Below are 15,618 nucleotides of genomic sequence, written 5' to 3'. Positions count from 1 at the left end.
TACAGTGGAATTTAATAATGTTATATTTTAATGAGCTTGATTTGCTCCAAGTATGTTATTCCCCATCTATATCCAAATTTGTCATTAAAGACAGTCGTGCAGTAAGATAATATATTTAATTTTATTTTTGTTGGTTAGAATGTTTCAGTTCATATCTGTGATGGTGCACTGACTTCAGGATCAATGTGTATTCTAAAGAATAAAGCTCAATTATAAAAAAATAAAATATTTGCCATAAACATAATTATATACAACAGATAACATATACAAAGAATAATTAAATGGCCATTTTAAGAATAACATAAATCAATTCAATAATATTCTCTCATACTATGACTTTCACAGCTAAATTCAATATTGAGAGATAACACAAAATATTTTAAAAACAAACTGAACATAGCATTCAGCTAAAAGTTTGACTTTTTAGTCTGGCTTGGCCACATGAAAATTTACTTTGCAGCATCTATTTTATCACTGTTCAATATATCTGCCTTCATTTAATTTTTAATTTACTCATTCAATCTATCTCTTAATTTCCTTAAATACAATAGCTACAGAGCTTGACCAATATGCTTGAATGGGTCTTTCCTTAATCTTTAAATTTTTTGAAGTTAGCATGAAGAATAATTGCTCAAACAATAGGAATACATTAATTGAGCAGTTTATGCATTTCCAATACTTGTAACTGCTGATTCCATATTGCTCCTTAGAACATATATCACTTGGCTTTCATAAACACAAAATATTTTCATATACAAAGGCTTGATATATTATAGCTATACTTCAACTATTAACTTCAGAGTTCTGTATCCTTGGAGAGAAATTAAAGATGCATTTAATATAGCATTTTCAGTACATGTCAAAAATAGTCCAACAAATTAATGACCACTTTTTTTGTTAGATATAGTGATTTCTTCTTTAGGCTTTATATTGCATAAATATGTTTTTTTTTCTTGAAACAGTTTTTATATGGGAAAAGTTATGCTGAAATGAAGGGCTGTTCATACTGTCAATACTTTCCTAATTGATGCTTAATAATCATGTGCAAGTTCAGTTTACATTGCACATGACAACTTAATTGTTGCTTAATAATCATGTGCAATGTAAACTGAAACAAGCAGTCCAATCTGTTAATGGAAAATCTATAACAAATTCCTGGAATAAAGAGCCAATAGGCTTCACTTCGGTGAAGTAAGTTTATTCAAATTAAGTGGATACTGAATCCAACATTATTTCTTAGCCGAATAAGAAACTCAAAGATAGAAAATCTATCTAAGAGTTTCATGCCGAATATAGAAAACTATAAAAATTCAGCGAGTCCAAGCGTAAGCCAACACATGGTACATGCTGGGGCAACTCGTAGTAAAGGTGGAGTAAGCTCGATCACTGTCCTTGGTATTTTCCCATAATGCACAACACGTAGTACATGCCAGCATGTACCACGTATTGGCTTACGCTTGGACTCGCTGAATTTTTATCATTTTCTATATTCGGCATGAAACTCTTAGATAGATTTTCTATCTTTGAGTTTCTTATTCGGCTAAGAAATAATGTTGGATTCAATATCCACTTAATTTGAATAAACTTACTTTGCCAAAGTGAAGCTTATTGGCTCTATTTCAGTAATTTAATAGTGCACCTTTTCGCAACTTGTACGGTAAAGAAATAAGCTCTGCACTACTGCAACCTCAGTATTTACATCTCGGTCTATCTACTCACTGATGAGACCTCAAAAAAAGTCAAAACCAGTCTGGGTAGTGACCTTCTTACATAATGTATAACAGCATACATCTCCTAGGAGTTGTGTTGTGCATTATGGGAAAATACTAAGGACAGTGATAGGAGCTTACTCCACCTTTACTACAAGTTGCCCCAGCATGTACTGTGTGTTGGCTTATGCTTGGACTCGCCGAACTTTTATAGTTTTCTATATTCGGCATGAAACTTTTAGATAGATTTTCTATCTTTGAGTTTCTTATTCAGCTAAGAAATAATGTTGGATTCAATATCCACTTAATTTGTATAACAAATTCTTTCCCAAACAAGAGCAAGGAAAGCTTTGCGACAGTTTGTTTGTTTGGTCTCCTCTAATCTAACATGCTCTTTAATCATCAAAAAGCTCAGAATAATGTATTATCTCGAATCGTTTAAAAAGATCAGCCAGTTTAAGGTAGAAGCTTTTTTACATTTCAGTTCTTCAAGTTACATATACTGGTGTTTGACATACCATCAAGATTGTTCATGTTGAAATCAACTTTACAACTATAAGTTTAACACTATCTGTTTGGTTTATTAGTCATTATTATGTGCAAGTAGATTATGCACTGACCACTTTCATGCACTAAGAACCAGTAGCTTCTTCAGGATAGCATATTGAGAAGAGATTAAAAAACTGAAACAAAACTTGGATAATCTATTAGGACAGAAGTCAAAACAAGGAAACAATAATGCAAGACACGTATCAGCTGTCTCTTTGGATAGTTTGGCAGTGATTGTTAGTGAAATTCAATTCTAGTAAGCTGAGCAATCTTATTAATGATTTAGGTCATTCACACTCCATCACTCACATGGTTGCCTCAACAAAAACCAGATCTTAAATGATCAAATACTATAATTCAACTTTTCCAACAATCATCTCCAGATTATCCAAAGAGACAGCTGATGCACTACATGTATTATTAGTACCTCATTTTTATCATTTCTGTTCTAATGGTTAATTTGAGCTTAATATGAGGTTAATTGCCGGCCTGGTTGGCCGAGTGATTAGCGTATCCGCTCTCCAGCCAAAAGGCTGCGGGTTCGAATCCCGCCCTGGGCATGGATGTTTGTGATTGTCTGTGAAAATACGAGCCGTGGTGGTCGGTGGTAGATGCTGTTGGTGTAGATGGTGAAGATAGTTGCGATTGGTGGAGACAGACAGCTGTAGAGTAGGTGCCCTCCCTCAATGAGTCTTTGGACTCCCTGGAGGTGTTACGTAATAATAATAATTCAGCTATGTTATGGTATAATAAACATATAAAGTGATTAAATGAAAAAATACCACTACAAAATTCAACATACCTTGGAAATATTTTCCACATACAAGACAGGCATAAACATTTATACGAGACAAGGAAACCGAGCACAGTTTTTCAAAATCAAAATCCAGGACATTTCTGGAAGAAGTACATAAATTTTTGAAATCTTCTATAATACTAAATATAAATTAACTGAATAAAATATATCAATGATAGGTTAAATTCCTATATGCAAGTTTGTTCTAAAGGTCAGTTCATGTTTCATGGGGAAAATAAATTTATCTAATGTACACCAAAATTCACATCAAATATGGAAGTGTGACATATTCAATCAGTACTGTGTAGGAGGATGATAAATGTACATACATTAACAACCAGAGGCACTACATTATCACTCACACTTCAGAGGAGATGGGTGAAATTGACCATGCGTATAGTTTAATCACAAATTCATCACTACCATGTTTAAGAGGAATAGAATGCATGCAAGAAATCCTTCCTCCAAATCTTCCAGCTCTACTTCACAAATATGCATAGTCATAATTCCAACTTCAATGTTACCCATTTCCACCTCCAAAAACCATATATATTTTGCCTAATAAAAACGTGAAGCTACTTTAACCAAACTCATCTAACTTTCCCAATTACACATTTGTTGATTATGTCTCCATGAGAATGGAGCAATATGAGAGATTAACATTATGCTGGTCTCTGACTGGGACATTGGAGAATGTTTAACCAAGATTGTTCTTTTCTAGATCTTCTTTGGCTAAAATTTTCTATTTCATTATATTAAATTCATACATTGTCTTTACTGATATCCTAACACCACCACCACCACCACTTATTCTGGGTTTTTTTATTGTTTTTTTTAATTATCTTTCTTTACTTTTGATGCTCTCAAGTCAAAACATTTAATATCAACAATAAGTTCATACAAACCATTTACACAATTCAGAATAGTAAACTATCCTAACCAATCCCTAATTGCTATTTGCCTCTTCTACAATGGATCATTTCTGTTCACCAAGCAATTCATATCACAACTGAATGTTTATTTCTTCTCACTCATGAAGCAACTGATACACCCATTCTCATCCTTATACTGTTGGCATTATAAGAATGCCAAATGTATGTATCAAGGCCTTATACAATGAAACCATAATCTCCTTACTTCTACAAGTCATTGTCCTCTGTATCATTGCTAGACTTCATTGTGGATATGTTTGCAATTTCTGTGTTTCACTTCTTGGGTTGGATATTGTTTTCCGACATTTTATGAACACCACACTGAAACCATTTTTATAGGCATGAAAGCATTTATTACTCATTCTACTTTAAATTCTCGTCAGTTAACTATTACTTAGTTCTAAAAGAAGTGCACCGAATCTTTACATTATAAGAATTTAACATAACTCAATCTTTTTGTAATTCCCATACAAAACTCAAAACAGCGACTAGTACATTATTAACACACCAAAAACTCATTTTGAAAGAACCTAATACACGAAACTTACACAATATCCGAATTATTATTATTACGGACGACTCCAGGGAGTCCTTAGACTCATCGAGGGAGGCCCTAAACATCATGTCCACACAACTATTCGACATTCTCACAGTATCTATCATACCTTGCCTTGAATTCACTCACTGTCATAGCACCCACAACAGACTCTGGCAGCTTATTCCACTCATTTACCACTCTAAAAGTAAAGAACCCAGCTCTAACACCCCTGCTAACCACACTCTTGCCCAGCTTCCATAGGTATCCCCTAGTTCTCCCACCACCAGTCCTGATCTCAAAAATATCCTCTGAATTAATCCTACAGAAACCCTTTAGCAATTTGAATGTCTCAATCATATCTCCCCTCTTCCGCCTATCAACTAATTTCTGCAACCCATAAATCTTCAACCTGTTCTCATAAGGTTCATTCCATAGACCTGCTACCATCTTGGTCACTTGCCTCTGGATCCTCTCCACCTCCTCCCCATCAAGAAGAAACCTCGGTGACCAAATCTGGGCACAGTAGTCGAGATGAGGTCTTATCAAGGCTCGGTACAAGAGGTACAATAACTTGCTTGTCTCTGCTCGTCAAAGTATTTTTCAACAACCAAGTGAGTTGATGAACTGATTTAGCCACTTTTGCAATGTGTCCCCTAAACTTCATCTCCCTATCCACCAACACTCCCAAGTCCCTGGTCTCATCAATCTCATGGAGTACAGTTGTTCCACCAATGTGGTATACTGCTGCTAATCTTTTCACCCCAAAATGCATAATCTTACATTTTGTCACATTAAATTGACATCCATTCTCCTTAGCCCAGAACTCCAATCTATCCAAGTCTTCCTGCAAGATTTTGACATCTTCTGCATTTACTATTGCCCTACCTAACTTTGCATCATCAGCGAACAAATGAACTGTTCCTCTTAGATCCTTCCCTATGTCGTTAATGAACAAATTAAACAGCAGTGGTCCAAGAACAGAACCCTGCGGCACACCACTAGTCACAGGCCGTCTTTTGGACTCTACTCCTGAATAAACTACTCTAAGATATCTCTCCATCAACCACCCATTTATCCATCTCACGAACCCTATATCCATTCCCATATGTTGTAGTTTATGGATTAGAATTCCATGTGGTATCCTGTCAAATGCCTTAGCCAGGTCCAGCAGTATCACTGTAAATTGATTACCTTTATCCAGTTCAGCCATCACTGTGTTATAAAACTTGAGCAAGTTACTGAGGCATGATCTACCCTTCACAAAGCCATGCTGTCCCCCGTACAGTATCTCATTATCATCAATCCATTCCTGTATTTTTCCCTTGACTACTTTCTCCAAGACCTTGACAACGACTCCTGATATGCTGATCGGTCAGTAATTTGCAACAGTAGTCTTGGATCCTCCTTTATGCAGTGGAACTATTTTCCCCTCTTTCCACACCTTCGGGACTAAACCAGACCCAAGACTTAGATTAAACAACATGGTCAAGGGCACAGATAATTCTTTAGCCGCTTCACATAAGATCCGTGTCGGTATACCATCCAATCCCACAGATGTATTCACATTAAGGTTCTGCAATAGACTATTCACCTCCACTTCATTCATCACAATTCCCGTATAAACTAATGGTTCCTTCATTTTTTCAATGTCACCACCTGGATGATATACTCTTGCAAAGTGCTCGCTCAGTAATTCCACTATATCAATTGATTCAGTAAACTCCTTACCATCGTCATTCCTTAAAATCATTCTGCTGTGCAAAATGCAAAATAAAAAACGTGTACAGTTTTTTTTTTTTTTTTGCTTGCAGCATATTGAAAGAACTGTTTGGGATTCTCTTTAGTTTGCATAGCTAGTTTCCTTTCATAATCCGCTTTTGCTTTTTTTACCACACTCGTTACCCTTCTAGCCTGCACTTTATACTGTTCGTGTGACTGCAGATGACCTTTCTCTTTAAATTCCCTCCACAGTTGTTTCTTTTTTTGCAGCTCAAGCTTAATGGTGTTATTCATCCATTTAACCCCTACTTGTTTTACTATTCGGACCCTAGGTATACAATCAGCCATAACCTCCTGTAAATTCTCCTTGACCACTTCCCATGCTCTATCAACATCCAGCCCTTGCAGTTTTACATGCTATGACACTGATCCAAGCAATCTCCTAAGCTTGTCATACTTGCCAGCACAGTAATTCCACCTATACCCTGTCTTAATCAAAAATTTCACACCTTTAGCCACCTCCCAGGTCAAGACCTTATGATCACTCTCACCAATAGGTGGCAACATGATCATATTCATTACAGTCAAATTCTCAGATGCTATTACCAGGTCAAGCACTCTCAAACCCCTAGTATTTTCATTTACATGCTGTCTCAGATAGTTATCCCTTAATAATTGAATAAAATCCATTTCCATCCTCACATGTGTCCTCTCCTCCTTCCAAAATTGTTACTATAATTGAAATCCCCCATAATAATTACCCTCCTTCCACTCATTTCATCAATTTGTTTATGCATACTATCTCCACCATCTATTCCATCACCTGGTCTATAGCAGCACCCAACTATATATTTTGTTCTGCCAGTCTCAATCTTACACAAATAGCCTCAAATGAGCTCTTTTCACTATCCTGCAATACAACTTCAATTCTCCTTGGCTGCAGTTCATCAGCTATCATCAATAACACTCCTCCCTCCATTTTATTCTCTGTCCCTCCTAAACACACTATAACTTACACATTCTATCCCACTAACTATATCATCTTCCGTCAGCCATGTTTCACTAATGCCAATAACCTGTGGCCAGGAAGAGCCAATCAAGGCCAAAAATTCTTCCTTCTTGTTCCTAATACTCCTGGCATTAGTATACATGAAATGCAGAGGTCCCTTTGTCCCACCCCTATCTCGATGCGTTATTCTAATTATCCCATTCCAATTTCTTGTCCTTAGTACTGGCTCGGGTACATTATATACATTCTTGCACTCAACTGTCTCACTGATGTCTGCATATCCACTTGCCCCCACTCCTTGGTAGTTCTAGTTTCCCTGGTTCTGCACATCCATTTTCACTTCATTCAGCAACACTTTTTCCAGTCTCCGCACACCAAATCCATTCAAATGCAGGCCATCCATCTTGTATAAATCCTTTCGCCATCAAACTCATTCCAGACATCGATGAATTCCACACCACACCATCTGCATAACCTGCACATAAAGTCATTTGCGATTATGGCCCTCCTTCTAAACTCCTCTCTGTCATACCGCAGCAACAGACTTACCATCCTAACTCTGTCACTTTTCTTTTGCTACCTTTAACAATAATTTAAAGTCCTCTCTCATAAAAAATTTATCTCCTTTCAATTCATTCGTACCCACCACAACTATCAATTCTTTCACCCTCTGTTTTTGCGCTCTAATACTCTCACTTACATCCTTAAATTTCGCACCCGATAAGTACGATTTAATTAAGCTCCCATCTATCATTAATAACGAGTCACCATACAACACTCTTTCCTTCATTTCAGAAACTCTCCCACTCTTATGCTTATTTTTCCTTTCAAACACTTGTTTATTTCCATTAGCCGAGGCACTCTGGAAAGAGTTTTGCAGGTGCTCTAACTCTCGCTGCGCATTATGTATCACTGCGTGCAACCTAGCGATCTCACTCCCTACAAATAATTCCTCATTTTTTTCATCTCAACTATAGAGAGAGAGAAAACCATTTTCTCTCTCTGTATAGTTGTTTTCACTCTCTCTTTGATCACCACTCTCATTGCAGTCATATTTCTGTTCCTTTGCCAGTCTGGTCACATTTTTATCCACCCCTAGCTTCTGACTCATTTGCAACTAAAATAGTTCTACAGCATCACTAGCCAAAGAAAATTCCATCCTCTAATCTCTTATCCACAAAACTTGATCAAAGATCAGGTGTGGTGGGAAGGTTGGAAGATTGTCTCACCAACATAATATTATTGTACTGACTAGATTATTAATAAAGTACATTCACAGTTAACTCTTCTGTGCTTGACTTGAATTTTAAAATTTTCTCAATGCTACATTTATGTTGCTTGTTTTATTTGCAATATGACTATTTTGCTAAGCATTCAAATTTTTCAAAGAGCATGTCAAATCACTTATTTTTAGTATTCATTTCTGCTGAGCTTCATTTTTTAGTAACAAATAGCAATAAACATAGTAACAGAAATAGACATGATTGGGGATTAATAAAAAAAAATGAATTTAATATAACATGAATGAAGATATCAGCAATGCATGGGAAGCTTTGAAAAGGTCCTTAAATGAGGCAGTATCAGAATGTGCTTCTAGAGTTCAAATAGAGTGAAACTGATGTGCAACTTTATTAAGCAAGAGATTAATAAGATGTGAAAGAATATTGTGAGAATAAGACTAATAGAAGTTATGAAATATTGTGTGGAAAGATTAATCGGAATAAGAAAAAAAAAATTAGCTGTGTAGGATAAAAGCAATCCAAAAGAATTTAATCATTATGCCATGAGTAACAGAAAGAATGACTTTACTGGATGCAAACAGTACTCTTGTGTCAGAGCAAATGAGATGGTTCAAATAATTAAGGAGTGCTTGGCTCATGTTTGTGACTTAATAGGGACCTAAAATTTAGAGGACAGTACAATGAATTCTGGCAATGATGCAGAGGACAACGACTTGTAGAAGTAAAGAGATTATAGTTCCATTGTATAAGGCCTTGATTAGGTCACTAGGGACTACTGTGCACAAACTTTGTCAGGTGGTTTTCAAAAGGAAAGAGATATTGGAAAGAGTGCAGAGACAATCAGCTAAAGTGGTTTCAGGTCCTGGAATGTTGAGAAAAAGTTGAAGAAATGCAATTTGCAGTCTAGTGGATAAGAGTGGGTTAGGGTAATGTGATAGAGACATAAGTTGGTAAGGAGTGTATCATATTAAGACAAGGTTTTTTATAGAATGATGGGAGAATGAGGGAAAACACATCCCTGAAACTGTATAAAGAGGGTGTGAGCAAGGCAATGAGAAACAGGTTCTTTGCATAGTGTCTCCATAGCACGATTGGAAGAATGACATTGCACCATTCAATTGGAAAAGGCATAAGTTCGACTCTCGTCATGATGAGAAGAATCTTAACATAGGTTTTTTTTTTTTTTTTTTAATTCAAAGTGGGTTAGCAGATCTCATATGGAGGTAGCAGGGGTTTTTCATTTCCGCTTACGGACAAATCGACCTTGAGAACACATGCAATTTACAGACAAAAAATAATGGTGGTGGGCAGTAGATGCTGCTGATAGTGGCAGTTCACTATGGTTGGTGGATTAAATGGTGGAAACAGAGAGTTGTAGAGTAGGTGCCCTCCCTCCCTCCCTCGATAAGTTTTTGGACCTCTTTGGAGGTATCACATAATAATAACGTGGTGAATGATTGAAATGCATTGCCCGAGAATGTGAACGTATTTAAGGTGGGTACAAATGAGTGTGTATGTGTGTGTTTGAAACAGAGGGTCCTCCCATGATGAGCCTTTGATTCCATTGAGGTTTGCAAATAGGAAAAATCTCATTCGGAGTATACTGTTTTCTACTTGTATATGGAAAATATATAACTTTGCATTGATTTAACCTTGGTATCTTTTGGGTCTGACTCCCACTGATATGACCTCAATAAAGGTTGAAACTGGTCTGGATAGTGATCCTTGCCATTAATGCTTGTGCATTATGGAATACTAAGGCAATTGATGTGAAGTCAACAGCCTCTATATACAAGTAGACTACTTATGAAGTTACTTCATGATTATGCCTATGCTTGAGTATAGGATTAAAACAAGAGCATAATTTCTTGTCAAGTACAACATACAATTTGGAAAGGAGACCTGTCATCTAAAATTATTATTATACAGGAACTTTCATGGAGTTTGAAGAGTCATTGTGAGAGCCCCACAAAATATCTATCATAACTCTTCTTGAATACACTGAATGACAAAGCACTCACAATTCTTGGCAACCCATTTCACTCATTCACGTTTTCCATGCAAAAAAAAAAAAAAAAAAAAAAAAAAAAAGTCCTCACACACATACTAACTACACTCTTCTAAATTTCCAGGGCATGACCCACTGTTCTGCCCCTAACCAGCCAAGTGCTGAAACACTTCCTCTGAACTGATCCTATATCTTTTAGTAACTTAAATGTTTATATAACATCCCCTCTTTTCCACCTATCAACCAACTTTCATAACCCACAAGCCCTCAATCTATCGTCATAGGAGGCATTCCACAGACTACTTGCTCTTGGGTCATTTGCCTCTGGATTCTATCCACCATTACCACCTCATCCCAAGAAACCCACATGACCATACCTGAACATAGTAATCCAGATGCAGCTGTATCAAGGCCTTACAACACCTATTATTTTATTCCCTTAGCCATATGGCTGGTAGGGGGTAGATATATGCTACCATACTAGGGAGATGATTATGAGCAAGGTGGCTTCCCATTGCCTTCCTTGCTGTAGTATATTCTATAACTAGCTGTGTGTTCACAGGACTGGTTTGCCTTTGAGGATGAAAAACCGAGTTACTGGGAGAAAAAACACCACCTACATATGAGACCGGTTAACTCACCTTTAGTCCAAAGAGACCAGATAAAGGTTCCTCACGTCACTGACAGGAATCGAACCCAGGTCTTTCCGACCAAAGGTCTTCATCTATACTGACTGAGCTACAGAGGCTCCCCCTTACAACACAAAGGAATGATAATTTCCTTATCTCTGCTTGTTAGTGTATGTATTCTTCAATAACCAAGTAATCCTATGAGCTACCTTTTCCACCTCTGCAGTATGAGGATATCCTTTTTGTTGTTGTATTCACCTTGATTCATAACGACAGTTGCATTGCATTATTGTTATCACCTTTAGTTACCACTGCTTCACCCCCTGCTCCATGAACATACAAGACCAAAGCATCACTATTCCTGAGATACCTCTGAAAATACAGCTAAAGTACTAAACAAAAAATAGCAAGTAATTGTTCATCAAAGAAAAAAACTATCATATTCTGGAGTGTATCAATTGGCCCTGTGACCGTGCGTGAGCTACTACTAAGTAGCTCATGCTACAGTCTATTACTATTTGCCTCTAAAAACACAAGAAATATATTCAGCAATTCAGAACTGGCAGGCCATGCTATGGATGCTTTTCACAGAGGACAAGATAGAAGAAAACCCATGTGCTATATAAGTCACTGTATGGATGATTTTATCTGCCTAAAATTTGGAAGACAGTCATGTTTAAGATCAACATAACTGTAAAAAATAGTTCTTTAAGCAACATTACAGAGCTCCAAATTAGGACTTTGGGTCTTTTGTCTATTACAATTGAACTGCCTCCTACACTCAATAAGTGCATGTACTGTAACAAGTAGTTATACTCTGAAGATGCTAATTTGAAATAAAACAAAATACAAGCCAGTGAATAAAGTTATTGCTATGATTTATTGCTCATAATACTATGAAAATGAGATTAATAACATCCAACACATCATGCTGGTGTGGATGTTATTAATCCAACACATCCTTCTAATTAGCAATTCACATATCATAAAAACCTCTCAGATATCAAAAAAAGTGGATAAGACTGTAATTAGATTGCATAAAGATATAATTTTTTCTAATTCAATTAAAGTGACCTAAAACACAAAGTGTATCCCAAATATGGTCAACAAAGTGGTTCAATGATGTGAAATGTAGAGGTTATGTGAGAAGATAAATCCTTTTTGTAACCTCTCCCCTTCATTTATGAGGCTGAGTTTTTCAGGCGATCTTCAGTTTAGAAAACAATCATAATCCCAGATTTGTCAAAAATTGATTGCACAATAAGATATGTCGAATACCTGTCAAATAAAAGTAATGAACAGTCGAAAGTTTTTCTTGTCTTGTCAGATGTTATCTCCTTCCAGGAGGTTGACTACCATGAGCATCCACCATGTACGGTTTTGTGCTTCTCTTTTGCATTCTTCATAGGACAAAAAGGTCCAGTCCTTAATATTTCCCATCCGATCTGTTCTCTGTTGTCCTCTTCTTCTTTTTCCTTGTATCATTCCTTCTAGAAATGTTTCTTGTAGGGATTCATGCCTTAGTATGTGAGCAAGGTAGGTGGTTTTTCCTTTTCTTAATGGTTTTCAACAGATTCCTGTCTTCTCCAATCATCTCTAATATTACCATGGGACTCTAAGAATTCTTCTGAGGATCCACATCTCCAAGGCTTTTAGTTTACTTTCACAATATTTTGATATTGTCCAGGTTTCTGCTCCACATAGCAGTGTTGACCATACGTAGCATTTGGACAGCCAAATTCTTGTTTTTATGTAAATTTCCCTTGAGGTCAGAATGTTTTTCATGCTAATGAAGGTTGATCTAGCAATTTCTATTCTTCTTAATATTTCCTTATCACACTTTCCATTCTCTGTAATTAGTTCACCCAAATATATATAACTCTCTACTTGATCTAAAGTATATCCTCTGATCTTAATATTTATATTGGGTATTTTCCCTTTTTCTCTTGTTACCAGCATGGGTTTGGTTTTTTTGAAGTTGAAATTAAGTCCATATTTTTCACTTAGCTTCAGTGTCTCTTCCAGTAGGTTTTGAAGATCTTTTTTTTTATTTGCAGCTAGCAGATCTGCATATCTTAAGTTGTTTATATTCCTGCCTCCTATGCTGACTCCTTTAAATTCTTCTAATTGCTGGAAGATATTTTCAGTATAGAGGCTAAACAATATAGGAGAAAGAACACAGCCTTGTCTGACACCCTTCTTTACTGGGAATTCCTCCAAGATTTCTCCTGATATTTTAATTGAGGTAGTTTGCTCCCAATATAGATTTATCAGTAATCTGATATCTTTACCATCTACTCCTAAATTTCTGATGCACTTGATTAGTTGTTCATGTTGTATGTTATCAAAGGCCTTTGTGTAGTCAATAAAACATAAGTAGATGTCTTTCTGCTTCTCTAGTTCCTTTATTTTCCTGGAAACCAGATTGTGTTTCATTCATTTCCATTTTGATTTTGTTTATTTCTTTCTATGATGATATATAACATAACTTTTGCTATCTGACTGATCAGACAGACTGTTCTGTACTCTTCACATTTGATTGTCTTCAATTTTTTTAGGTATTGGTAGGAACGTTGAGTGCTTAAAATCTTTTGGCAGGTGTCCAGTAACGTATATTTTGTTACATATGTAAGTCAGTGATCTTACAGCCTTATCATCTAAAGCCTTTAGATATTCTGCCATAATTCCATCCATTCCTGGAGCTTTTCCTGGTTTCAGTTTCCTAATGGCATTTGTTACTTCCCAGGTACGAATAGTAGGCCCCTCCAAATCTTCATGCATTGGCTTATCTATTCTATCATGATTGTAAGTTCCATTGAATACTCTACCCATCTATCCCTTATTTTGTCTTTCTCCATTAGGATGTTTCCACTGGTATCTTCAATGCAATGAGAGCCTACCCTTTTGAAAGATTTGCTAGTTAGCTCCCTAACGTTTTCATGAGATTCTCTAGTTTTGTGCTTTTTGTCCAGAAGTTCAATTTCCTTGCATTTGTTGTTGAGCCATAGTTCTTCTGCAATCCTAGATTATTTCCTGATCTCCTTGTTTAAGTTCTTGTATTTAGGACAATTTTTGTGTTTCTTCCTTTCCTCCATCTTCAGTATCTTTTCATTCATCGAGGGTTTACTAGTCTGCACATAAAGTATCTTTACGACCAGGCTACTTGTATATTGAGGCTGATGACAAGTAGCCTAATCATGAAGATACTTCATGTGCAAACTTTGTTTGCTCTGAGACCTGGATAAAGAATTAAACAAGAATATAATTTCTTGGCAAGTTTACTTAAGTTTTTCCACTTGGTTATAAATTAAACAACTATCTCTCTTTCATAGTATTATAATAATAAAGTGAAACACATTTTTCCTACATGAGTTCTGCATTAATCTAACCTTGCTATCCCTTCTTGGTCTGGCTCCTACTGATGAGACCTCAATAAATGTTAAAATCAGTCTAGGTACTGACCCCTCCCATAATACACAGAAACATGCTTCTGAAAAGAGGTGTGCTACGCATTATGGGGATGCTAAGGCAACTGATGTGAAGTTAGATCCTCATATTAAAACAAACTTTGGTTACACTTGGATAAAGAATTAAACGAAACCTGTGGTGCGATCATAATTAAAAGAAACACGTATTAACCACAGTGAAAATTATTTAATTGTAAATATTTCATCCTAAGTATCTTGGGACATCATCAGTACAGTAGTTTTAAACAATAATAGGAATAACATACAGTTAGGGCGCATGATTACAATAGAATCTCATTAAACGTGCTACAGTAGTAAAAAAAAAAAAAAATTATTTAACACAATTTTGTATGACAATTTCCCACACTTTAGGAATAGTAAGAACGTCGTTATGGTTTAAGTTTGGTCTGTGTAGTAGGGATTCAGAACTTTCTTTGTATAAACATTCATGTTTATATAAAGATCTATGTAAAAGTTTAGATTTTTCCCAATGGATCCTATGGTTTGGATTTTCAATTCCGTGTTGAGAGAGGCCAGATTTCTGCGGTTTAAAAAAAACTTAAACCGCAGCGCGGTTCTTACTATTCCTAAAGTATGGGAAATTGTCATACAAAATTGTGTTAAATAATTTTTTTTTTTTTTTTTTTTTTTACTACTGTAGCACGTTATGCACGTTTAATGAGATTCTATTGTAATCATGCACCCTGACTGTATGTTATTCCTATTATTGTTTAAAACTACTCTACTGATGATATCCTAAGATACTTGGGATGAAATATTTACAATTAAATAATTTTCACTGTGGTTAATATGTGTTTCTTTTAATTTTAAACAAGAATACAGGTTCTTAGTTTTAATTTAAAAGCATATACTAAGAGCATTCAAATTAATCAACAAAAAGATTCAATGCAAAAATAATGTATCTTATTCTAGGCTTTCATGGAGCCAAAAGATTCATCATAGACCTGAACTCTCTATGAAGTGCTACAGTATCTATATCTTCTTTGAAGAAAACATTTAG

At 35.9% G+C, this 15,618-nt stretch overlaps 1 protein-coding gene across 1 annotated transcript in view; it reads right to left on the bottom strand.

The window, feature by feature from the left end:
- Positions 1–15,618, bottom strand: part of Usp39 (ubiquitin specific protease 39) — a 407,046-nt gene that overhangs the window by 333,916 nt on the left and 57,512 nt on the right. The window contains exon 3 of the mRNA XM_090396479.1: positions 3,061–3,155. Coding sequence (XP_090252605.1) covers positions 3,061–3,155 — 95 coding nt within the window. The remainder of the gene's footprint in view (positions 1–3,060; positions 3,156–15,618) is intronic.

The sequence above is a fragment of the Typopeltis vanoorti genome, chromosome 8, assembly GCF_054136105.1.
Source record: "Typopeltis vanoorti isolate ZY-2024b chromosome 8, IOZ_Tvanoo_1.0, whole genome shotgun sequence".
NCBI lineage: Eukaryota > Metazoa > Arthropoda > Arachnida > Uropygi > Thelyphonidae > Typopeltis > Typopeltis vanoorti.
Note: the sequence above shows the minus strand (reverse complement) of the source record. Positions and strands in the feature narration are given on the sequence as shown.